Raw genomic sequence first — 26,168 nt, 5'->3', positions numbered from 1 at the left:
TGAGTTTGGGACGGCTCCAGCAGAGATGGAACAGGCCTGGGGAGATCAGTAGTGCCATTTTGTGTATATTGAATTAGCCTTTCAGCGTATATAGATCTGGTCGAGTGTGGGATGTGTGAACATCGCAATATTACCCAAAGACCTGTGTCTCCAAGTGGAACTTGACAGCAACAGAGAAACCTGACCTTTCACCATCCAAGACAACATAATCACTGAAAGGGCCCAAGGAAGTCAGCTTAAGAGCTTCCATCTAGGATCACATTCTGACATCACATTCCAAGTTCTCCCTACTTGGAAATTATTCCTTTTTTTTTTTTTTTTTAAGATTTTATTTATTTGAGAGAGAGAGAGAATGAGAGAGAGCATGAGAGGAGGGAGGGTCAGAGGGAGAAGCAGACTCCCCACTGAGCAGGGAGCCCGATATGGGACTCGATTCCGCGATTCCAGGATCATGACCTGAGCTGAAGGCAGTCGCTTAACCAACTGAGCTACCCAGGCGCCCCCTTTTTCTGTAGTCACAAGTAAAACAGTTTCCTAACTTCAAAGCCACCAAATTTGGTTGACTTCAGATTCCATGAGGCTGCAGGACTAATTAGGATTTAAGAGCATCTGGGTGTGTCATCTGCTGCCCCTTTGGGGGCTAGAATTGATCTGGCTTCTCTATTTGCAAGCGGTTACAGCTTTTACTACCCAGGCTTAGTATTACCCAACACACACCAGCTCTTGATATTCTCTTATTTGGTGGATAAAAGGCGAGGTGTAAAAGTGTATAGAGGCCAGGAGTCCAGATCTTTAAAGTAAGTATATAATATACAGGTGCTCACCACACAACAAAGACTGGAGGTAATGCATTAAAATTTTACAAGTGAGGTAGCAGCCGCCGAGCCCGCCGCCACCGCCCCTGAGCAGAAGATGGCTGTGCCTCCCACGTATGCTGATCTTGGCAAATCTGCCAGGGATGTCTTCACCAAGGGTTATGGATTTGGCTTAATAAAACTTGACTTGAAAACAAAATCTGAGAATGGACTGGAATTTACGAGCTCAGGTTCAGCCAACACTGAGACCACCAAAGTGACCGGCAGTCTGGAAACCAAGTACAGATGGACCGAATATGGTCTGACGTTTACAGAGAAATGGAACACTGACAACACACTAGGCACAGAGATCACTGTGGAAGATCAGCTTGCACGTGGACTGAAGCTGACCTTTGATTCATCCTTCTCACCAAACACAGGGAAAAAAAATGCTAAAATCAAGACAGGGTATAAGCGGGAGCACATCAACCTGGGCTGTGACGTGGATTTCGACATTGCCGGTCCTTCAGTCCGGGGTGCTGTGGTGCTGGGATATGAAGGCTGGCTGGCTGGCTACCAGATGAATTTTGAGACTGCAAAGTCTCGAGTGACCCAGAGCAACTTTGCGGTTGGCTACAAGACTGACGAATTCCAGCTCCACACTAACGTAAACGATGGGACAGAATTTGGTGGCTCCATTTATCAGAAGGTGAACAAGAAGTTAGAGACCGCTGTCAATCTGGCCTGGACAGCAGGAAATAGTAACACTCGCTTTGGAATAGCGGCCAAATATCAGATCGACCCTGACGCCTGCTTCTCGGCTAAAGTGAACAACTCCAGCCTGATAGGTTTAGGATACACTCAGACCCTAAAGCCAGGTATCAAACTGACCCTATCCGCTCTGCTGGATGGCAAGAATGTCAATGCTGGCGGCCACAAGCTTGGTCTAGGACTGGAATTTCAGGCATAAATGAATACTGTACAGTCATTTAATTTTAAACTATTTTGAGCCTAGCTACCTTCAGAATTTAGTGTACCTTTTAATGTTGTATGTCTGGGATGCAAGTATTGCTAAGTATCATGTTAGACCTCCAGGTTAAAGATGATTCAGCTTTAAGGTGTTACCCTTTCAGAGGTACAGAAGAAACCCAAGTCCATGAAAAGTTCTTTCAGCTGTAGACTTGGGGGGAGCTTGGTGGCCCCTCCAGAGAGTTCAGGTTTCTTTTTTATCTAGAAATGGCTGCCAATGGAAGCTGATAATTTATAGGCACTTTGTTAATTGGTATGGAGTACATGAATGAAATTATGACTTCCTGAGAATTGAACTGGGTTTCCTACCCGAAGGAAGGAGAGACTCACTGATGGTGTGTATAAACCCATCTGAAAGAGACTTTTTTAGACAGATTTTCCTGACCTGTTTCCACCCCAGTCCATCACCTCTTTTACAACAAAAGTAGTCTGCAGGCTGTGGTAGCTGTTTCTTTTGTCCCATTTTGGGGTAGAGAAGATGGATGTGATGAAGCCACTAATTCAGGACTTAATTCCCTCTCATGTTGTGGTTTTCTGCCCCTGCACCAGAGTATGAAATAGCTTCTAAAAGTCCCAGCTCTGAGCTGGGAAGAGTCTCTGTGACTGTAATCACATTGTGACAACACTCGGAATCTAAATTGGACTTGTTCTATTCTTGCCACTTGGTTTATTTTTTAGCCGTTTAATGGGTACATTTTAGAGTCTTCCATTTTGTGTGGAATTAGATCCTCCCCTTCAAATGCTGTAATTAACATCACTTAAAGTAAAACTTGAATAAAATATTGAAACCTCAAAAAAAAAAAAAAAAATTTTACAAGTGATTATTTGCATAGAGAGACTGTAAGTAGTATCTTTCCTTTTTGCGCTTTTTGGTGTGTAATGAAAATGTGTTTTGCTTAAATAATCAGCAATGATAGTAAGCATGTGGTAAAGATGATGAGCACCACAGCCACGTGACCCTCTCCTCTGTGGCCCCCCCAGCTCACCATCTGCTACCTGGACATGCTGATGACCAGTGAGGAGCGCCGGGAGCAGCTGAGGGACCAGTACTGTTTTGAATGTGACTGTTTGCGATGCCAAACCCAAGACAAGGTATGTGGTGGGCAGGGGGCGGGGGGGCGAGACCAGCTTGGAGCATCTCCCAGGCACGATCCCAGTGACCTCTCAGAGAACCCCACTTTTCTTTCATTAATCCACAAAGAAATGACTCTCAGTGCAGAGTGGGAAACTAAGGTGGATAAAAAGAATGCATTGTGGGGCACATGTTTTATCTCCTTGAATTTTTATCACCCACGAAGCAGTGAGAGGTTTAATCTCAGGTAGAGATCCATGGAGCTTAGATTCTAGAGGAATATAGACGTTAAACATATAATGAAAAGGACATTGAAGGCCGGAGCGCTGTTAGATCATACAACAGGGGGGTTAGGGTACATTATGGCTGGTAAGCTACCGCTCAATTAGTGAATGTACTGAGTCATTCCTAGTTTTTTATTTCCTTAAAATTTGTTCTGTAAGGCTTTTTGCTATAACGCTTATGGCAGAGAGAGCTCACTTATCTCTAGCAACTTTTACTCTCTGAGAAAGGAAGAAAAGCCAAAATAAATGCCACAAAGACAATGGATGAACTTAGGTTTAAAAAAAAAGATAATGAATGAACTTTTCTCCTGTTATTCATGTGCTTTCCTCACATTGAACCTATTGACTTTTGGTTTGCAGACAATTGAGTTATCTGATTAATAATTCTTACTTTTGCAGAGTGTTTTGCATTTGTGGGAATTCTTTTGTAATTACTATGTCATTTAACTCAATAATTGTGAATTAGGAAATGCAACTCAGAAAGGTTTGGAGGTGTGCCTGTGGGAGACTCTGGGTGAAGAAAACGGGGCAGAACCAAGTCTCAAACTTAGATCTTTTGACTGAATCTAGTGCTCCTTCCTCTCTACCATAGAGCCACCTGTGGTCTCTGGTGCCAGGATCGATGGAGAAAGGTTTCTGTTTGCCTGAAGGAGAAGGGACCATGCACTCATTCTAATGAGGCAGGAATCAGTGAACACGATTAGTTTTTAATGAAAAAGAAATAAATGTGCTAAATGGGAAAAGTTGGATCCACTGCTAATACCTGCCCAAGATTCAGTCCACTTTAGCTTTAGCCTTTTGCGACAGCCACACATGCTAGAATTATAGGGGATCCCCTGGGATTTCAACCCAGACCGTAATCTGCAATGGCAAGAAGCAAGCTATCTTCCCACCAGCCTCCTTGAAGGGGAGGTCTTAGATTTAGTGCCTCTTACACTCCATCTGTATTGTAGACCCACAAAAACTTTCTTGGATAGGTGCTTGTATTTTATTAAAATTGGGGTCATGTTCACTTTTGGGTTTTTTTGGTGTAGTTGAAATAGGGTTAGAAATTGTCTATTAGGAAAAGGCTTAGCCTAAAATAACAGATAACCCAACTAAAATGGTCCCAGGATGACTGATGCCCTCAACCCTCGGCCAGCGTGTCCAAGCTCTAGACATGAAGAAGAAGGGGTAATAAAAAGCAAAGAACAAAGGGCAAAGCTCCTAGGGATTTCCACCTACACTTGATTGTTCAGAACTGTATTGTATGACGCCTGTTAGCTGTAAAAGAGGTGAGGAAACTACATTTTTAGGTTTTCAGCCTTTAAACTGGAGGAAGACAAGGGAGAGGAAGGTTGTGAGTGGCTTTTGCATAGCTGATCTACAGTGTCCACCGTGTTCATTGAGACCATTTTCTTTCCTCTTTTGAGCTAAATGTTTAATATCGCATTAGGGTTCTCCAGAAAAAGAGCACAACAGGGGTGTGTGTGTGTGTGTGCATGCGTGTGTGTGTGTGTGTGTGTGTGTGTGTGTGTATGTGTGTTTAAAGGAGTAGTGGGGGGATATTTATTATAAGGAGTTGGCTCATGTGATTGTGGAGACTGAGAAGTTCCAAGACCTGCAGTTGGTAAATGGGAGACCCCTGGTGAAATTCTAGTCTGACCCAGGAAGAGCCAGCCTTTCATTTGAGTCCAAAGGCAGGAGGGAAAAAAACAGCTCGAAGGCAGTTGGGCAGGAGGAGTTCCCTCTTCCTTGTGGTAGGGTTAGTCTTTGTTCTCCTCAGGCCTTCAAGTGATTGGGTGAGACCCACCCACATTGGGGAGGGCAGTCTACTGATTCAAATGTGAATCTCATCCAAAAGCAGCCTCACACACATACCCAGAATAATGTTTAACCAAATACCCAGACACCCTGTGACCCAGTCAAATTGATACATAACATTAACCATCATAAATGTTGTGTTAGAGATGGGCCAAATGGTAACATGAAAAGGTACTTAATAATTCTGCTAGATTCTAATCCATTCTGTGCCTGTCAGACTGAGTGGCCTTGGGCAAATCATTCAACCTCTCAGATTTATTTCATCATCTGTCATACAAGGGACCCATATCTCATTGTGGTTTTGATCTGCATTTCCTCCGTGGTCACTATGTTGAACATCTTTGCATGTACCTGTTGGCCATCTGTATCTCTTCACACCTGTCAGAATGGCTAGAATCAAAAAGACAAGAAATAACAAGCGTTGGTGAGGTTGTGGAGAAAAGGGAATGCTTGTGTGTTACGTTATTGGTGGGAATGCAAACCCGGGTGGCCACTATGGAAAACAGTTTGGAGGTTCCTCAAAAATTTAAAAATAGAACAACCATATGATCCAGTAATTTTGCTTCTGGTATTTATCTAAAGGAAATGAAAACACTAACTTGAAAAGATCTCTGCATCCTCATGTTCACTGCAACATTATTTGCAATAACCAAGACATGGAAACAACTTTAACTGTCCATCCATAGATGAATGGTTCAAGAAAATGTGGTATATATACACTGGGAGATTATTCAGCCGTTGAAAACAAGGGATTCTGGCCATTTGCAAGAATATGGATGGACCTTGGGGGCATTATGCTAATTGAAATAAGTCAGACAGAGAAAGACAAACACGGTATATAACACAACGGAATTAAATTGGATGCTCTTAAAGCCCCTTCCAGCTCTATTATCCCATGTTTCTCTGAAATGTTTCCTAGGAGAAGTGAGTGGGGTGTGTATTGAGATGAGAATAGAAACGTGATTTCAGTTAGCTCATCAGTTATATTTTCAAGTTTCTCTTTACCTGAGAATTTTGTTTTGTTTTGTGACGTAAACATCCCTCCTGAAATCTCTGTATTGCTGATTTGCTTTGAAAAAATAAGACACAGGTGAATCCAGCTTAATGCATTCCACAAAGATTATGAATTCAAAACTACTTCAGTCAGAATTAAATTTACTTCAGTTCCTAGGCTTAAAGTTTTCAAGATTATTTTTCTGCTTTTCTTGGACCCTAAGAAATTCATCTCACCAGGTTTCCGTGTGAGGCAGTATTTATTACAGTGCTTGAATCTGCATGGTGCTGGACTCACGCGCTGGCCTGTCTCAGGAAGGCAGGAGGCCTAACAGAGCAGCTGTGATTTGCATGTGTGGGGCTAGGTGTCATTTCTAGTCATCAGCAGCTTAATTTCTGGAAGGAATAGACCTTACCTTCTAAGGGAGGCTTTGGAACAATTTGGCATCTCCTGTGGTTTGCCCAGGTCAGAATCCGAGGCCATAGAAGCAGAATAATAGACCAGTGGGAATTGATTTTTCCCTTAAGTTTGTGGGCAGTAGGCAGCATGCTTCCTTGGATGTCGCCTGCTTTGTGGCAAGAAAAAGCTGTGTTTCTTGGCCATGTCACTTTTTCTTTCCTAAAGCCTCTTACGTTTGATCCTTCTAAAACACGGTGTCTGTCAGTTTACTAATAACACCATTGCCTCACCTCACTCCTGGATTATTGAAATAGCCCCTAATTGGTCCCCTGGCCCTCCATGTCCCCTTGATCATCCATCCTGCACACTGGCCTACAGTAAGTTTTCTGAACCACCACGGTTTCCATGTCATTGCTTTGCTCAGAATTTTGGAAAACATTTGCCATTGGCTTTAATCTTCAGGATAAACCTCAGACTCTTAGCTCGGCATTGGAGGCCATGACCCCAAAGTCCAAGCTACCCTTTTTCCCTTCCTTTCCCTTCCTTCCCCAGTGCGTTCTGTCTCATTATACCTCCCACCACTCAGAAGCCTCCAAAGGGCTTCCAGGCACACATCCATACACATCTCTCTACATATCACTGTAAGTACGTAAATGTAGGCAGATGTGCATGTGTGCTATAATGGCTGTAAATCTTACGTTGATTTGTGAAATAAGAGTGACAGGAAATAAGACAAAAGCAAGTCAGTGCCCCAAAGGCATTCCGTGTGATCCTATAAAGTGACCAGAAACCAATCACAAATTACTCTAAATCTCCCAACAGCCAAAGCTGAAGGACTGAGTCAGAATTTACAGTAGCTGTGAGGTTGGATACATACCTGTTCCTCGGCCAAAGCCCAGTTTTTCCTGGTACTGAGGCCAGAGCCACTCCAAAGGGTCCCAAAGATGTAGTGGGCAACGTCCTCAGCAGACTCCATAATTATTTAAATAGCTGATTTTTTATAATATTTTTCAATGTGGGTGATAGACATAATTTCAAATTGTAACTTAATAGAAGAAGTAACACGAAGGGTTAAAATTTATATAGTCTTGTTTCCTATCTCTCTGATGGTTTGCTCCCTTCTAAGAATAAAATTTACACTGTACCAAGGGAAGCAAGGACTGCATACCCTTCAGATGATCCTTCATTAATGGTATTTCTTGCAGTCTTTTCAATTCTTTATTTTAATTTTTATTAAAGTGATACATGCATACAGTCTGAAAAATCAAAGTGCTAGAAGCCAGTTCAAAACACTAGTACACTTTCCCTCTCCTGCTTCCTTTCGGCTTTGGCATTTATTCTCTTTCTAAAGCTAAAGCTCCCTTAAATCACATCCTAGGGATGTTGTTTGCTACTGGGTTGGTTTAAGGACTATTGTTTATTCTTAGGATTTCAAGTTTGGGTTTTTTTCCATATCTCCCGGTTTATGTTTTATTTCTCCCTATCTCTGCTTCATACCTTCATATTCTCTCCTCCTGAGTCCTCCTCTGTTACTTACCTTTTTGAGCATCTGCATTATACCCTGAGAGTCTTGGTCAGTCAGAGCCATAGCTTATCCACTAGAGTGAACTCATGTTCTGATCTTTGATTTTTGTTGGTTATCTTCCTTAGCATTGCATTTCACTAAGTGGTTTAGAATTTTATAATGCAAGCTCGTTTGGAGTAGGAAGTATTTTGGGTTTTCCTCCTTTCTCTCCTTCTGTGCTCATCCCCTCTGTCTTCTGGCCTTGCACTTGCCTGTCCCAGACCCCTCAGATGTCATGGCATTTGGAACCGATGTGCCACAGTGATGTTGAGGCTCTGCAGACCCGGTTACTTAGGTGATGGGCATCTTGGCGCTCTATACCTAGAAGTGTGTCTTCTGACCTTTCCAGGCCCAGAGCTTCCTATATATCCTCAGCCTAAGGGAACAGGTCATCAGCCCTGTGTCTTCAGCCTCTTTTTATAAACAAAGGAGCCTTACCTGGGCTTGACTCACCTTTCTTACGTGAAACATTTCTACCCCTCCTAACCGCAGGAATGGAACGTGTGCCTGCTACCGCCTGCTTCCAGACCCGAGGCCCTAGCTTCAGCTTGGCGTTTTGCTTTGCATTTCTGTTCTATTTTTGGTCCAGGGAGACGTCTTTTCTTGTTTTTGAATTAATAAAGCTATTTTTGGTTTCGCTTTTTCTCTTTTACTCACCATTGCTGTGGGGTTTGGGGTAAAGGGGAGCACTTTAAAGTCTGACCTTACAGCATCTTGATCGGACATCTGCGATTTGCTTTTCAAGCATGTAGGTGTGAATTCAAGGCTTTGGAGGCAAAGGAAGACGTGAGGATAAACGATTGAATTCTCCTGAGGGCTTCCAAGCATGTGTGCACCTTTTACCCCATACCAGCCTGTCTGAGATCCCAGAGAAGGGGTCTAGATCCTTTATCACAGGGCCTTCTGTGGAGAGAGACTTGAGCAGAGTCATTCTGAAAACGTTGAATAAATGGCTCTGTGGGCAGGGGGAAGCAGGGGGGAAGCCCTAATACGCTTCTCATTCCTGATGCTACAATGCTAGGTCCGCTTCCTTTTGATCTCTTCATAGAAATGAAGTGCTGTTAGTTATCGTCCTTGGTAATTATTTCAGCCCGTGTTTGAAGATCCTCTTGTGTACCATGGAATTTCCTCTCTTTGGTCCCTTCTGAGGCCCTCCCTGACACGTGTGCATTATGGAGCCCGGAAGTGGCCCAGCATCCTACATGGGGAGCGCCTTCCAGGGGTGCTGTGCTTGGTTCCTGCATATACTGTACCTCAACGGGGCTATTCCGCTAAACTCTGGTAAGCAGGCAGCAGAGGCCGAGTGAGCCAAGGAAGAAATGGTGTTTCGCTGAAGAAGTAACCAAGGCAGTGCTAGAATTAAAGCTGTAGTCAAAGGACCTGAGTTCTCTGCCCAAGAGGAAGTTGATGGTAACTTGAGTCTATTTAAAATACGAGCAATTACTTAAAGGTCATTAGGTAAACCAAGATTTTTTTTCTGCTCCCTTCTTCCATTTTGCTAAATTAATTGTAAGCAGAAATGCCTTGTGGCGGACCGATGAGCTCAACCAGCTCTGAGTTGTTTCATATTACAGGTTTTAACAGCCTCAGTGGAGTGTGTGCCCTGTGTCTAATGTTTTCATCATAATGGCATTACATTATCTTCAGGAGGAGTTGGCAGGGGATTGAAGAATGGTGTGCGTCTGTGTGTATGTGTGTGTGAGAGAGAGACAAAACAAGACAGATTTTAAGGGGTCTAAGCCCAGTATGAGTGTGTGTTATCTCTGCCTTGCTTCTCCCAACAACAGAAGAAAGGGTTTCCCTGGAGTGAGCGCAGTGCTGGCTTGTCCCGAATGTTCAAGGGAGGAAGGGAGTTTATTGACTTCATGACCACACAATCCCATCTGCAATGTTACCATGAAATGGGAGAGGCTCCTGGGCTTGGTAAAACTGTCTATAAAGTTGGCCCGGGAAATAAACAATGTAGCTATTGTGTCTCCTTGGAACATGCTGCTGGCCACATCACAGCCCTGCCTTCTCCCCAGAGAGTAGACAGCTGGGCTCCCAGGCTGCTGCAGGGTGCTCTGGTGCATTCAGAAGTCCACCCCAGGGCAAGAAGAGGGTGGCTCCACAGTTTGTGGTGACAGGAATTCTGTCTCACAACCATTCCAATTCTTGCACAAAAACGCTTTTCTTCTAGCTGTGGTCTGCAAGAAGCTACGGCTCAGGGAAGATTGGGGGAGGGTAGTGACAGCTACTGGGACACAGGAGTCTGTGTTCCTGTGTCCCGGTCACCGTACCTAGCCCAACACAGGGCACACAGTGTTCAAGAAGTGCTGGAGAAGGAGTGCCCTTTCTCAGGGAATGTTCCATATTATGATGCCTGCTAAAACTTTGGGGCACTTCCCACATGCTTGGTACTTTGCTGAGTGATTTATACACCTCATCTCATTCAGTTGCCATGACTTGAGGAGGGTGGTGGTTGCCCTTATTCCTATTGTGCGGATGAAGTAACTGGGGCTTTTAGCTGCAGAGGCTATAACCCTAACCTCTCCACTATGCTGTCTCTATAAGTTTATGAATAGCAAATATACTCTTGCTATCTTTTAAAAATTCAAGTATCTGGGCACCTGGGTGGCTCAGTCAGTTGGGCGTCTGCCTTTGGCTCAGGTCATGATATCAGGGTCCTGAGATTGAGCCCTGCATCAGGCTCCTTGCTCAGTGGGGAGCCTGCTTCTCCCTCTGCCCCTCTCCCTGCTCACATTCTCTCTTGATATCTCTCTCAAATAAATAAATCTTTAAAGAAATAAAATAAAATTCAAGTATCATTTTCATTCAGTAAAATTCACTGTTTTTAGTATGCAGTGCTGTGAGTTTTGACAAATGTATATAGTCTGCAACCACCACCACTACTCAAAGAACAGTCCACCCTCCTGCCCCAGATCCCCTCGTGCCACTTTCTAGTCTGCCCTCCCCCACTCTGCCTCTGCTGACCTCTGATCTGCTTTCCGCCCCTGTAGCTTTACCTTTCTCAGCATGTCGCATGAACCAATCCAGTCGTTCCATTCTGGGTTCCTTCACTTAACATTATGCATCCGATATTCAGCCGTGTTACTTGACATGTAACTCTCTAATATCAGTATCGGGTTCCTTTTTATTGCCAAATCGTGTTCTATTATGTGGCTGTTCCACAGTTTACCCGTGCATCAGTTGAAGGACGCTCGGTTCTTTTCAGTGCTTGTTGATCATAATACAGCCACTGTAAACATTCACGTGCAGGCTGTTGGGGGAATGTAAGTTCTTGTTCCCTCCGCGTGATCCCTGGGATTCGGATGGCTGGGCTGCACGGCTGGCGTGTGTTTGACTTCATAAGGACTGCCCAGCTGTCCTCCAGTGTAGCTGTGCCACTTTGAATCCCCACGGGGATTGAGGGAGACTTTCAGTTACTCCACATGCTTGCCAGCACTTGATTTTCTCAGTTTTTCTTTTGTTTGTAATCATTCCAGTAGATGTGTAGTGATGTAAAAAAAAAAAAAAAAAAAATGCGGTTGGTATTTTGATAGGGATTGCGTTGAATCTGTAGATTGCTTTGGGTTAGTGGAGACATTTTAACAATATTCTTGTTCTTCCGACCCATGAGCATGGAGTAGCTTTTTCGTTTGTGTGTGTCATCTTCAATTTGTTTCATCAGTATTCTGTAGTTTCAGAGTGGAGGTGTTTTATCTCTCTGGCTAAGTTTATTTCTAAGCATTTTATTCTTTTTGGTGCAGTTGTAAATGGGATTCTTTTCTTATTTCTCTTCCTTTATTAGTGTATAGAAATGCCACAGATTTCTGTATATTGATTTTGTATTCTCCAACCTTACTGGATTCTTTTATCAGTTCTAGTAGTTTTTGGTGCAGTCTTTAGGGTGTTCTGTGTGTAGTATCATGTCATTTGCAAATAGTGAAAGTTTTACCTCTTCATCAATTTTGATGCCTTTTATTTCTTTTTCTTATCTGATTGCTGTGGCTAGGATTTCCAGTGTTATGTTGCATAAAAGTGGCAAATTAGACATCCTTGTCTTGTTCCTCAGTTTTTCACCCTTGAGTATGATGTCAGCTGTGCATTTTTCATATATGGTTTTTATTATGGTGAGGTGTGTTCCCTCTAAACCTACTTAGTTGAGGGTTTTGATCATGAATGGATGTTGTGCTTTGTCACATGCTTTTGTGGCATCTACTGAGATGATCATATGGTTCTTATCCTTTTTCTTGTGGATGTGATGTATCACACTGATTGATTTGTGAATAGTGAGACGCACTTTTATCCCAGGAATTGAATCCCATTTGATCGTGGTGAATGATTTTTTAATGTTTTGTTAGATTCAATTTGTTAGTATACTATTGAGGATTTTTGCGTCTATGTTCATGAGAGATACTGGCTGGTAGTTCTTTTTTTTTTTTTTTTTTGTCATGTCTTTTATCTGGTTTTGGTATCAGGTAATGCTAGCCTCATAGAATGAATTCGGAAGCTTTTCTTTGTCTTATAATTTTTGGAATAGTTTGAGAAGAATAGGTATTAATTCATCTTTAAATATTTGGTAGAATTCACATGTGAGGCTGTGGTCCTGGACCTTTATTTGTTGGGAGTGTTTTAATTACTGATTCAATTTCATTGTTGATAATTGGTCTGTTCAAATTTTCTATTTTTCCTCATTCAGTTCTCACAGGTTATATGTTTCTAGGAATTTATCCATTTCTTCTAGGTCGTCCAATTTGTTGGCATATAATTTTTCATAATATTCTCTTATAGTGCTTTGTATTTCTGTGTAGTCATTTTTATTTCTTTTCTCTCATTTCTGATTTTGTTTATTTGAGTCCTCTCTCTCTTTGATGAGTCTGGCTAGAGGTTTATCAATTTTGTTTATCTTTTCAAAAAACCAGCTCCTGATTTCATTGATCTCTTTTATTCCTTTTTTAGTTTCTATTTCATTAATTTCTGCTCTAATCTTTATGAGTTCCTAACTTATACTGGTTTGGTTTGGTTTGTTCTTTTGTTGGCTTCTTTAGATATAAGGTTAGGTTGTCTATTTGAGCTTTTTCTTGCTTCTTGAGGTAGGCCTGTATTGCTATAAACTTCCCTCCCATAACAAAACAGCTTTTGCTGCATCCCAGAGTTTGGACCATTGGGTTTCATTTTCATTTGTCTCCATGTATTTTTTTATTCTCTCTTTGATTTCTTGGTTGACCCATTCATTGTTTAGTAGCATGTTATTAACCTCCATGTATTTGTTCTCTTTGCAGATTTTTCCTTGTGGTTGATTTCTAACTTCATAGTGTTGTGGTTGGGGAAGGTACATGGAATGACTTCAGCCTTTTTGAATTTGTTGAGACTTGTTTTGTGGCCTAACATGTGATCTGTTCTGGAGAATGTTCCATGTGCACTTGAAAAGAATGTGTATTCTGCTGTTTTAGGATAGAATGTTCTGAATATATGTTTTAAATCCATGTGGTCTGATATGTCATTCAAAGCCACTGTGATGATTTTGTTTGGATGATTTATCTGTTGATGTAAATAGGGTGTTACAGCCCCCCCCCCACTATTGTATTACTATCTGTTATTTCCTTCTTGTTTGTTATTAACTGCTTTATGTATTGGGGAGCTCCCATGTTGGGTGCATAAATATTAACAATTGTTATATCTTCTTCTTGGGTTATTTCCTTTATGTTTATATAGTGTCCCTTCTTTGTCTCTTGTTACAGTCTTTGCTTCAAAGTCTGTTTTGTCTGATAGAAGTATTGCTATCTTGGCTTTCTTTTCACTTCCAATTACGTGCTAAATGTTACTTCACTTTGAATCTGCATGTGGCTTGAGGTCTGAAATAAGTCTCTTGTAGGCAGCATATAGATGGGTCCTTTTTATCCATTCTGTCACCCCATGTCTTTTGATTGGAGCATTGAGTCCATTTACATCCACAGTAATTATTGATAGGTAAGCACTTATTGTCATTTCATTACTTGTTTTATGGTTGTTTTGTAGCTTTTCTCTGCAGAACCTGGCATTTCCAGGGTGTCTCCTGTGTGTTGCATGTGCTGTTGAGGGGACCTCCAGCAGCCTGGGACCACTCCTGTTGAGCCCTCCTGGGGTGGGGGGTGGTGTATCTGCAGAAGAACGCAGGGGCAGGCTGTGCTGTTGGCAAGCTAGGGGGAGAGTGTTGATGCAGCACTGGTTCCTGCAGGTGTCCATGTATCTAAGCTGGGGGGCAGGGGAGGGAAATGGCACCAGCTCTTTTGTTCTTGGAGAAGTCTCCCAAAGATCCCTACCCACTGCAGCACAAGCTCTGAGATGAGTAAATAAATCTCCAGTCTCCTTTCTGTATTCCCCAGGCATTTTCCAAACTGCTGTTTCTGGGCTGTATCTCAGCTGGGCTGTTTGTTCTCTCTGTTTTCTGTTGCCCTTGCAGCTCTCCCAGAGTCACGCCCACTGATTTTTAAATTCCAGGTGTTAAGCCCCACTCATTGTGAGAACTCTGGATGTTAGGCCCCTCTAGGTTTCAAAGCCAGATGTTATTGGGATTCATCTTCCCCATGCGGGTCCCCTATGCCTGGGGTGGCTTGTGTGGGGGTCTGCACCTCTTCCCTCCCTGTGACCACAGATCCCTCCCTCTTGTGAAGTTTCCTGGGTCTGTTTTGCTCCCAACCATGTCTCTGCCCTTCTTACTCTTCTCCTGGCCTCCTCTCTACATTTAATGGTGAAGAGTCTGTCCTGCCAGTCTTTGGGTCATTTTCTGTTATTTACACCGATGTGGGTGTATCTAGTTGTATCTGTGGACAGGTGAGTTTAGGATCCTCCTACTGTGCCATCTTTCTAAAGTCTAGAGTTCTTTCTTCTTTTTTTTTTTAAGATTTATTTATTTTAAAGATTTTATTTATTTATTTGACAGAGAGAGACACAGCGAGAGAAGGAACACAAGCAGGGGGAGTGGGAGAGGGATAAGCAGACTTCCCACTTAGCAGGGAGCCTGATGCGGGACTCGATTCCAGGACCCTGGGATCATGATGTGAGCCAAATGCAGATGCTTAATGGCTGAGCCACCCAGGCACCCCTAAGATTTATTTATTTTGGAGAGAGAACATGAGTGAGCAGTGGGAGGGACAGAGAGAGAATCTCAAGCAGATTCCCTGCTGAGTGTGGAGCCGACATGGAGCTCGATCTCACGACCCTGAGATCATGACCTGAGCCAAAATCAGGAGTCAGACGCTTAACCCACTGAGTCACCCAGGTGCCTCAGAGTTCCATATTCTTTACACAAGTTTTGTTTTTTTAATCAGATGTGTGCTTCATAAATCATTTTTTCTGTCTGTGGCTTATCTTTTCATTCTCTTAACAGAGTCTTTTGAAGAGCAGAAGTTTTAAATTTTGACATTGTCCACTTTTTAGTATTTTTTTTTATGGATCAGTCTTTCGATGCCATATGTAAGAAGTCTTTGACTAATCTAAGAGAATAAAGATTTTTCTTCTATATTTTTCTATTAGACATTTTATAGTTTTGGTTTTTGCATTAGGTCTTTGATCCATTTTGAGGTAATTTTCATACAGGGTTCATTTTTTGCATATGGATGTCCCATTTTCCCAGTACCATTTGTAGGATATTATAGAGAGTGCAGAGTTAGAGGAGGAGTTGGGTTCTAGTCCTCCAGCCTGTACTTGTCACATCGGTGACACTAGTCAAAGAGATCAAATCTGGGTGGTGGGTAACACAGCAGCTCATACAGTGGAGAGAGCACATGCTCTAAAGTCTGATCATCCTGGGTTTTGTTGTTTCCTCACCATTTGACATTGGTAAATTTCCCTGTCTTCATCTCTGTTTACTCTTGTAAAATGAGAGTGATCTATCTGGCAAAGCTGCTTTGATGGTGTTCAGTTAGATGGTGTAAGCATCAGTTGGGAGATGGTGGATGCTCAGTGGTTGCCATCATTGTTACCAACGTTCTGAGGACATAGTCTATATGTGGAGCTCCAGGAATTATAGCCTCCTTAGTTCCCATCATTTGCTGGTCAGGGTCCCTGAACTTCTCATATAATCTTCTTGGTAGCTTTTTAAGTCTTCCTGCTCTAACTTTTCACACTCTCTGCTTCCTTCCCCATTTTTGTTTCTAGTGCTTTCTGTGTGGTTTCTGTGGTCACTGTGTTGGGTGTTGTGTTGTCCTTGGCATAGCCCCTCTCCCTAGCCTGGGCTCTCCTTCGTGAGAGGTGAGCTGACCTTTGTCCAGACTTTGGGGTAAATCACTGCCCTTCACCTCCACTCACGTGGTGCTGCTCCCTCCCACCTGCAGTTGGTGACATTGCTCACACTGAGGGTGTGCGAGGGCTGCAGGTAGAGCCATGGGGGGAGGTGTATGTGTGGGGGAGGTACACCAAGGCGGCTCTCAGGCTGAGTAAGAAGGCAGCAGAGCCCGTGTGAGTGGCACCATGTAGACTCACGGGCCAGACCCTTCCTCCTTCCCCCATCCCTGGACAAAGTCGAGGTCATCTTGGACTCTCATTCCCCTCCTGTTCTCTCCCAAACGGAGATGATGCCTCTTTTAGGATTTGCCACAGAGGAAGTCTTGTCCCTTTCTGAGTGAGACCACACTTGGGATCTCTGCTCACAATGAAACAGAAATAATGCAACACTCAGGGACAGAGCCTGGACAAGGCTTCCCTTGCCCTTCATTCCCTACTTGTTACAGTGCAGCAGAATGTCACCCATACTTCCTGGACCTTGAGCCTGAGAACAGGCCTCCTCATGATCACAACAGCAGCAGGGCCCCAAGGTGGGTGGACACCTGCTCACTCTGTGGGGGGAGTGGCGACAGAGGGCTCTGCCTAAAACCGTAGCTGGCCCTGCAGCAACCACAGGACGGATGGCCCAGAAGTCAGGAGCAGGGACATGGAGTATTCTAATCCCTTTCATTATCTTACTCTGTAGAAATTGAGGGCATATGCTGCCATCCAAAAATAACTTTTATTTATTTTCCTTGCAAAACACATTTTCCCCCTCATCTGTTTGGTGGGCTCAACAGTGACCTTGAAGGCTAACGCTTTTGGTCTCCAGTGCCTTCCCAAAGCCCCTAAGATATGACGTGCTTAACTTCATAAAACTTTGGAATCCTGCAGCTCTGCCGCACACCCTTCCACGAACACCTCACTGCTGAAATATGGGAGGAAGCAAATTAATCAGTGACTCTCATGATAACTATTTGGGGTCACAATTTCCTAGGCAGAGTCAGCCACCTACGGTGACCCTGCCTCCCTGAAGGCTTGAAACTGGGGACTTGGTGTCATTGGTGAGAATAGAGAGTGCAGCTCCATGGATTGGGGATGGTGCCCCACTGAGTGTGGTTCCACTGACCTATTCCTCCCACTCTGAAAAGTAGCCATTGGGCTCCAGGTAAATGTGGCAGGTTGAACACGTGCATTTCTCTGCACTTTATCCCCAAATCCTGCAGAAATGATGGTCTGAGTGGGCTCTTCCTACCTTCAGAGCCTAAAAGGTGGAAACGAGAGTGCATACTTTTTACTTACACCCGTAAACAAATATGACAGAGGCCAAGAGGTGGATCAGAAGGCATCAATTAAATTCGAATAGCTGGAAGAAGCATTAGGCCTTGGGTTCGTCGATACCTTCATTTCACGGAGAGGAGGAGTGACTGTGGGGAGTCCGGACAGGTGATGCAGGTCTCCTACATCTTGAGCAGTGCCCTTTTGATGAGGCAGTGTGGGTACTGGCCCCGGGCATGGAAGCAAAGGAAAGAGATAAAGGTAAAAGAATAAATTGATCTAGAAGTTCCCCCTTTGATGATTTTTCTGGAAAGAGCACTTATATTTACTTATTTCTCATTTTACAGTTCTTGAAATATTATCTTTATCCAGTGTCTCAAGCCCTTTGGATAATTGAACTATAGAAATAAACCAGAAAAAGTATTTTTTTAAGATTGGTTTTGCCACTGGATAACAGCACATTTTACTTACAATATCTGTCAAGACCCTGGACGAACATTTGCTAATGCTTCAGTACCCACCTGGGGGGCGGGGTGGGTAGGTTGGTCTTGTAAGAGGGGAGACCAGCCCAGCAGCTACTGTGGGGTGTCCAATGGGCCAGGACTCACACTGCGCCACAAGGGCTGGGATTTGGAGCAAGTCTGTTCTGTTCCTAGGCTGAGCATAAACCTTCCGGAAATCAGGCTTTTGGCTGTGGCCTAGAACTTGAGTAGACTCAAGTCTCCTTTTTTGGGCTTCTTACTCATCTGCAGTTACCATTTGTCTCCAGTCTTTTAGCAAGCCCTCTTGAGTGTTTTCTTCTCTTCTTTTCCCTTCTTTCCTCCTTCCTCAAGTATTTAGTGAGTGGCTTACAGTATCCCAGCTATGGGAATCGGTGCTTCCTGCAAGTGGCTTACGTTCTAGCATGGAGACAGACTGCAGACGCATGGCTCAGGGCGGTGTGGCAGCTGTCTTAATGTGAGCCGGTTCCAGGTGCAGTGGGAGCAGAGGAGGAAAAACATCTCCCTGGTCCGTCCGGGAAGACTTCACAGAGCAGGAGGCGTGGACCTGTGATGTATTGGCTATGCAGGACTTTTCAGTGCATTAGGTTCAGATGGGGGACACACCCCGTGAAATGTCCCAGAGGCCTGGAGAGTACAGCGAATCAGAGAACGGCCTGTGGTTCAGTATTCCTCAGGATATGGACTGGCGAGGCTAGTGATCCGGGGCCAGGGGTGTGGTAGGCCAGGCAGCATGTGCATTAACATCATGGAGGAGGGATGGGAAGCCAGTGAAGGACAGTGAGGGTGGCCTTTTGGCCAGTAACAGCCAGCAAAGTATAGTAGTCAGAAACTATTGCACGAGGCACGAGAATCAATTATTCTGAAAACAGGCCAGGAAACCAGCGTGGTCCCCCCACCATTACACGCCCAAGAAGGGCTTTCTGAGAGTTGCTTCTGCCTATCTGTGATGGCAGCCTTCCTCCCTTCCCCACAACGAATGAGATGTTATTGGGTCCAATGAATACCCGGGGATATGGCAAATGGCTTGTTTCACATACTCATCTGCTTACAGGCTGTTTCGGGGAGCGTCAGTTAAAGATTAGGATGTTTACCAATTGTGCTGAGTATTAATTGCTGAGGAGAGGGTGTGCCGGCTCTCCGAACTGACTATGCTTCTCGGTAATGAGGATATGGTCCTGCTTCATTTGCAGACCTCAGCATATCTTCTGCTTGCTTTCCTTGCAGCCTTGACCACCAGTTGTTTTCAGACCCTGAGAACTCTAAGAAGTGAAGAGAGATGTGGGTCTCCTCCGTCTCTTGTTTTGTTATGTAAATTGGGATCCTGGAATTATTAAAGCATTGATAATGCTTTTTCTGTCTATAAAATTAAAATTTGAAGGCTGAAGCTAAATGCTCATAAAAACAGCTTCTTCCCATTTGTCATTAAACCCCACCATGCAATAAATTTACTTATCCTTAATTTAGAATCATCTTGCTCTTTTTCAGAATTTAGTCAATCTTGGCATTTTTTCAGTACCTTTTTATGCTAATTTATTTATTGTGCCTCTTAAAACAGAACACATACAGTAGCAGCCAATTAATAAATTATGTTTTCTACAACTGAAATAAAAACACGTTAATTATTTCTAAACTATTAGCCCACATGCAGCATGGGGTAATTCCTCAGTAGGATGAATGAACAGAGCCTCAGAAGGTGAGGAAAATTGCCCACCTTTGACATCCTGTCAATGAATATCTACTTTTTACAACTGCTTCCTGTTATGAATAAGGTCCATTAAAATCATGGCAAAAATTGTGAATGCTCACCTCTTAATTTCATATCATTGCCTTTTAGCTCAGCCAAAGACCCCAAGCAGTATCCCTCATGAGCTTTTTTCTGAAGCTACAGTTCACTCTGTCCAGCAGCCCCATAACTTAAAAAGGGATGAAGAGAAGGTCTAGTGTGTGCAGAGAAAGCACCCTAAGAGTCCTAAGGAAAGACAAAGGGCACAGAAACCCATTAGCCTGCAGGAGAAGGACCCAGGCAGGGTGACCTACAATGCTTGGTCTATGCTAAGCTTGGGGAAATGCACTTTAAACTTCAGGTTTTTGGATCAGATGTACTGACCTTCTGAACTTTTTTTTTTTTTTTTAAAGACATAGTGGCATTTTCTCCATGGGGGTCTTCTAAGAACAGTCTTTCCCACTTGTCTGATCTCTCCAGTTCCTAGAAGCTTCCCAGTCATCAAGTTCGGGAATCCTTTGACTTGGATAAGTCCCTGGATAAGTTAGATATTTGGGTTTTTTGTTTTTGTTTTTTTTTTTTACATCATGCATTTTGGGTCACCTGGCTGGCTCAGATCTTGAGACTCTTGATCTTGGAGTTGTAAGTTCGAGCCCCATGTTGGGTGTAGAGATTACTTAAAAATAAAAATCTTTAAAAATAAATACATAATGGGCGCCTGGGTGGCTCAGTTGGTTAACTGCCTTCAGCTCAGGTCATGATGCTGGAGTCCCAGGATGGAGTCCCGCGTCCGGCTCCCTGCTCAGCGGGGAGTCTGCTTTTCCCTCTGACCCTCCCCCTCTCATGCTCTCTCTCTCTCTCATTCTCTCTCTCAAATAAATAAATCTTAAAAAAATAAATACATAAAAATAAAAATCACATATTTTGCCACCAAAAAAAGAATTTTACCTAAAATTAGATTTTAAAAAAAGAATCGCCCACTCTGGGTTTGGGCCATTTTCACCTTTATCTGCTGACTCCCATGACAGACTACCATCAGGCATTTGCTGAGTACCTGCTGTTATTCACAGACCTAAAAGAAGACCCTGTTGGGGTGCCTGGGTGGCCCAGTCAGTTAAGTGTCTGCCTTTGGGGTCCTGGGATGGAGCTGCCCCCCGCACCAGGCTCCCTGCTCAGTGGGGAGTTTCCTTCTCCCTCTGCCCCTTTCCCCCCTCTCTCTCACTCTCTCTCCCTCTCCCTCTCGCTCTCACTCAAATAAATAAATAAAATCTTTAAAAGAAAAGAAAAAAGCTGTTAACTGAAGCTACCCAAAAAGCAAGCCAAAAAAAGGCAATAATGAGGAAGGGATTACAGCTATTAGGTTTGTGCCTAGATTCTTCCTTTATCAGGCCTGTATGCATGTCACCATCTTTTCTTGGTCTCCGTGGATAAGGGCTGCTTTGCCGGAGAAGGACAGTGAAGTGCAGGGTGTGGAATAGTCACAAAGAAGCGATCCTCCTCCCCAGGTCCTTTAGCGTTAGTACCCCAAAAAGAAACAAGGGGTTATGCAGGAAATCAAGTGGATTTCTTGACTTCAGTCCCAATATTTTGTTTTGTTTCATTTTGTATTCTGTTTTGTTGTGGTTTTTTTAAATCTTTTTATTTTTTGAGAAAGAGCGCATAGGAGCGATTGGTGAGGGGAGGGGCAAAGGGAGAGGGAGAGAATCTCAAGCAGACTCCCTGCTGAGTGCTGATCAGGTTGCGGGGCTCATCTCACAACCCTGAGATCATGACCTGAGCTGAAATCAGGAGTTGGATGCTCAATGGACTGAGCCACCCAGGTGCCCCAGTTCTGTTCTGTTTTTTAAACAAGAAAGAGTGGCAAAGAGTAGTGAGGGGGGAGTTTAAAAATGAAAGAAAGGTGGTGGGCTCGTTTGTTCTTTGCCTAAAAATCAGTGGAAAGGAGCAAAATTGTGACAGGGTGTTTTGGGTTTCAAACTTTCCTTTTGGTGGTTTCAAGACTTACACAAGACACTCCTGTCAAGTTTATTTAGAGTGTGCCCCTCAATCTTGGTGCTAGGAGCCTACATTAGATGTTATCTGGATTTTTCTGAGGTAATTTAATACCACTATATTGTTCGGGAAAAATAAACTGTTTCCATAATGCTGTTGGTTTAGTATCTAGTTACAAGTGTACAGTTGGTGGAGAGCAGATTTTTAATATTAATAGCAGAGTTTCAAGGGATTGTTTATAACCTTTCTGCATTTGTCATTTCAGACCTAAAGATTGAACAGACAAGTTGGAAATGTAAAATCACTAATATTGTCAATTATGGGCAATTACTGGATATCCACTCAGTTTCTTTCTCTGACAATCACCGTGCTGCTGTATTAGCAATTGGAGAAGCCTACCCTTTCTATAAAGTACATCTTCCTGGGAACAGTTTGCCTACATAAGTCCCTGTATTGATGGAGCTTTTCATGCTACCATAAGCACATCTCAATAATTTTTACCCAGGAAAATTACTACTCCTGCCATCCAGCCTTTCAATTAAGTATGTTTTGCTATGAGATATATCATTTAGATTTTTATTAATTTAAACATTTTGTGTCAACAGAAGGTAGATCATTATTAACTGGTGCAATGTGGTGTCTCACAAAATACATACATGTCATAGAAAAGTAATTAACTTCCTCATTCCATTGCTGAACAGATGTGTAACTGAATAAGAACCGGGACCCAAGGGTACCCTAGTATGCTTATTTATTTACTTTAAGTCATTAAATTGTTGCCTCAGACACCTCATTGCAAGTTTTCCAAACTTGGTTCTCTTGGTTTTTCATTGCCCCATCCCCCCTCCCCAACCTGTGTTTGAAAATAGGTTTAGAACCATCACCCACAATTATAAACTCATTTTTGCCTTATCGTGGTAACTTCAAGCTCTGAACAGGCTCCTTTTAAGATGAGAGAAAGGTTTGATAACTTAGAGTTAAGAATACAGAAGTTATCCGGGGAGTTTAATTGTTGACAACCTGGGGCGGGTGCTTGGAGCAACAGGGGCTGGGTTAGTAAGACCAAACCAGTGTTCACCAACCAGCATGCCGGCCCGACTGAACTTACGTCAAGACCTCACGATGGACACCAGACCACTGTCTCTCTTTCTCTCCTTCCAGCAACAGCTATAATTCTACCAGTCTGTCTTTAGCTCCATTCTCTCTTGTCTGGGCTGCTGCAAGTGTGTCCTAAGTGGTCTCTTTCTACCCTGATACTCTGGAACTTCCTTTTTGCAGAGAAGCCAGAAGGATGTTTTCAGGAGGGACCCTCTTCTGCAGCACCCTGCTCATTTGCGAGAGGAGATCCAGCTTCACGGACCTGGCCGACGGGCCCTGCGTGGCCTGGCTCCCGCTCACCTTTCCAGCCTCAGCTCAGTCTCATGGCTGGGACAGGCTGAGCTCTTTCCTGTCCTGGGGTCCTTGCACTTGGCTTCCCTCTGCCTGGAACAGTCTTCCTGTAGCTTTGTGTTTGCCCGGCTCTTTATCGCCTACTTAGAGAGCCATCCTTGACCACCGTGTGGAAAGCAGGTGTCTGTCTCACTGTTTTCTGTTCTTTCTCTCCACTGCAGCACCAACAATTATTATGTGCTATTACTTATTGTTGCCTGTTGGCTTACTTGTTAAGAAAGTAGGGATGACCTTACCACTCTTGTTTTCTATCGTGTCTTCAGTGGCCACATAGTGCTTCTGTAGTGATTACGGTGCTTGGTAAATTTGTGTTGCATGAATGCATAAATCAAGAAACACTGGTGTTTGCCTAGCATCGAGTTAAGCCCTATAGGATCTGCCAAGTAACTATATTACTTGAAACTTGAAGATGACTTTTGCCCATAAGCAATTTTGTAATAGTTCAAACAGTGGGTCATCAGGAAGGAATATTCTTGTCTTCTCCTCCAAACATGACCTACCCCAGCTCCCCACACCAAGACTTGCAGACCCACATGTAAACCACCCCATGCAAAGATAGGATGTCTAGTCCCAATTATCATCTTGGAAGATTCGTGCTCCTAGCATTTCTTTCTCTTCCAAGAAGGCACACATTTCCAGTGTTTGTGAATCCAGACTTTAGTAACACGGGCTTGGTGATGTACCTAGATTGATGAGTTTCCTGATCTTGTCAAGAGTGTAAATATTACTGCCATTCTCTGGTTGGATATCTGTGTATCTCATAGGGGGTCATAGAGGCCGCACCAGCCGGGGCAGGACCCTCCTCTCTGGTCCTTGCCAGGTGGGTGTCTCTGCTCCATGCAAACATTTTGGTGGAGATCTCAGTACATTTGCCTTGAGTAGACCATTCCGCTCTCAGGCAGCTGTGATTGCAAAGTTAATTGTCTCATGAGCTAAAAACTGCCTCTTTTAACTTACATGAGAGTTCTCATTCTGCCCCGTGGAGCAGCAAAAAGTAAATCGGTTCCTTATTCCAGTCTTCTAGCACCTGAGCATTCACAGTGGCTTTCAGATTACACAACCAGGGGCTCAAATCCATCGCCTCCACTTTCCAGCCACGTGAACTAGAAGGTCTTCCGTCATCTTTCTCAGCTGTGGTCTGGTCATCTATAGGGGAGGGACTGAAACGGGTTTTATTTTCTACCTTGTTGAAATGACTCAGTTTCATTGAATCTCAACAATGAGGTAAAGCAGTGAAAATAATTAGTACAACGAACCTTTAATAAGCAGTGTGGTTGTTCATGCTGTAGCTGGCCAGCCCTCTGAAACTCAGCCCCACCTGTAAAACAAGGAAACGGATTCCTACCGAGCAGTGGTCCAGGCTTGACATCAGTCAGTCCTAAGGTACGCTTGGGTGTTCCATCAGCCCCGAATCTCATTCCTACCCTAACTGGACTGCATTCTTTTAAACCACTTTATTGCAATGTGATGGACATACAAAGAGCTGTACATATTTAATGTATATAATGTGATGAGTTTGGAGGTAAGTACACACCCTGGCAGCCATCAACACAAGCTATGCTATAAATCTATCCATTACTTCCAGAAGTTTTCTTCTACTCTCTTTATTCATTTTTTTGTGATGAGAACACTTAAGATCTTGTCACAAAAATATCTGGTAAGATCTACCCTCTTAGCGAATTTTTTTTTTAATATTTTTTGTTATGTTAATCACCATACATTACATCATTAGTTTTTGCTGTAAGGTTCCATGATTCATTATTTGCTTATAACACCCAGGGCTCCATGCAGAACGTGCCCTCTTTAATACCCATCACCAGGCTAACCCATCCCCCCACGCTCCTCCCCTCTAGAACCCTCAGTTTGTTTCTCAGAGTCCATTGTCTCTCATGGTTCGTCTCCCCCTCCACTTTCCCCCCCTTCATTCTTCTGCTTCTGCTATCTTCTTTTTTTTTTTCTTAACATATATTGCATTATTTGCTTCAGAGGTACAGATCTGTGATTCAACAGTCTTGCACAATTCACAGTGCTCACCATAGCACATATGCTCCCCAATGTCTATCACCCAGCCACCCCATCCCTCCCACCTCCCACCACTCCAGCAACCCTCAGTTTGTTTCCTGAGATTAAGAATTCCTCACATCAGTGAGGTCATATGATACATGTCTTTCTCTGATTGACTTATTTCGCTCAGCATAACACCCTCCAGTTCCATCCACGTCATTGCAAATGGCAAGATCTCATTCCTTTTGATGGCTTCTTAGCGAATTTTTTAAAAAGATTTTATTTATATATTTGAGAGAGAGAGCACAAGCTGGGGGGGGTGGGCAGAGGGAGAAGCAGGCTCCACGCTGAGCAGGGAGCCCGATGTGGGGCTCGATCCCAGGAACCCCAAGATCATGACGTGAGCCGAAAGCAGACACTTAACCAACTGAGCCACCTAGGCGCCCCTTAGCAAACATTTAAGTATACAGTACACCGTTGTTAACTGTAGTCTTTATGAAAAAATGAGTACATATTGCCAAGATTTGTTCTCCATGCTGCCATGCTATCTCTAGTGGATACACTTTATCTTTTTAAGCCACAGCAAGCTTTAGCCAGAGATGAGCATTTGGTTATCTAACTAAAGGCTGCCATTGTGCAGACTTCTGTTTTTGCTGTTTTCTTGGGACTCTTGTCTGCTACCACTTTGGGCTTCTGCTGTCACTCCCTTTCTCCCAGTTCTGCAGAGAGGAATAGTAGTGGTTTCATGGCCGCCTTGCAGAGTTTTTTTGACAATCCTGGGATATAATTCATCTGGAATTCAACATGGGACCTTTTCTAAGATGCCGTGTTCTATTCTGTACTATTTTTGAATAATTTTGGGAGAAAGGAAAGGGGGGAAAAAAAACCCTAGGAACCAAGTATCTCTGTTCTTTCTGTTATCTGCAGATCTTTAGCCACTTCCTCTAAGCCGTAAATACATCCTTCCATGCTTGCTTCCTTGCTCAAGGAGCACTAGAATGCACTAGAATATTTTTTTCCTAAGCCTTCTCACACTATCCTGAAAGATTACTGC

The 26,168-nt window shown here is 43.5% G+C and overlaps 2 protein-coding genes across 9 annotated transcripts in view; both read left to right on the top strand.

The window, feature by feature from the left end:
- Positions 1-26,168, top strand: part of SMYD3 (SET and MYND domain containing 3) — a 707,320-nt gene that overhangs the window by 558,279 nt on the left and 122,873 nt on the right. For all 8 annotated transcript variants that reach the window (XM_027613201.1, XM_027613207.1, XM_027613205.1 and 5 more), the window contains one exon: positions 2,805-2,915. In XM_027613201.1, the coding sequence (XP_027469002.1) occupies positions 2,805-2,915 (111 nt within the window). The remainder of the gene's footprint in view (positions 1-2,804; positions 2,916-26,168) is intronic.
- On the top strand, positions 874-2,632 carry LOC113933268 (voltage-dependent anion-selective channel protein 1). Its single transcript, XM_027613208.2, has one exon. The coding sequence runs from the start codon at positions 913-915 to the stop codon at positions 1,762-1,764; it is 852 nt and encodes a 283-aa protein (XP_027469009.1). The 5' UTR covers positions 874-912; the 3' UTR covers positions 1,765-2,632.

This window comes from Zalophus californianus, chromosome 10 (assembly GCF_009762305.2).
Source record: "Zalophus californianus isolate mZalCal1 chromosome 10, mZalCal1.pri.v2, whole genome shotgun sequence".
Classification (NCBI taxonomy): domain Eukaryota; kingdom Metazoa; phylum Chordata; class Mammalia; order Carnivora; family Otariidae; genus Zalophus; species Zalophus californianus.
Note: the sequence above shows the minus strand (reverse complement) of the source record. Positions and strands in the feature narration are given on the sequence as shown.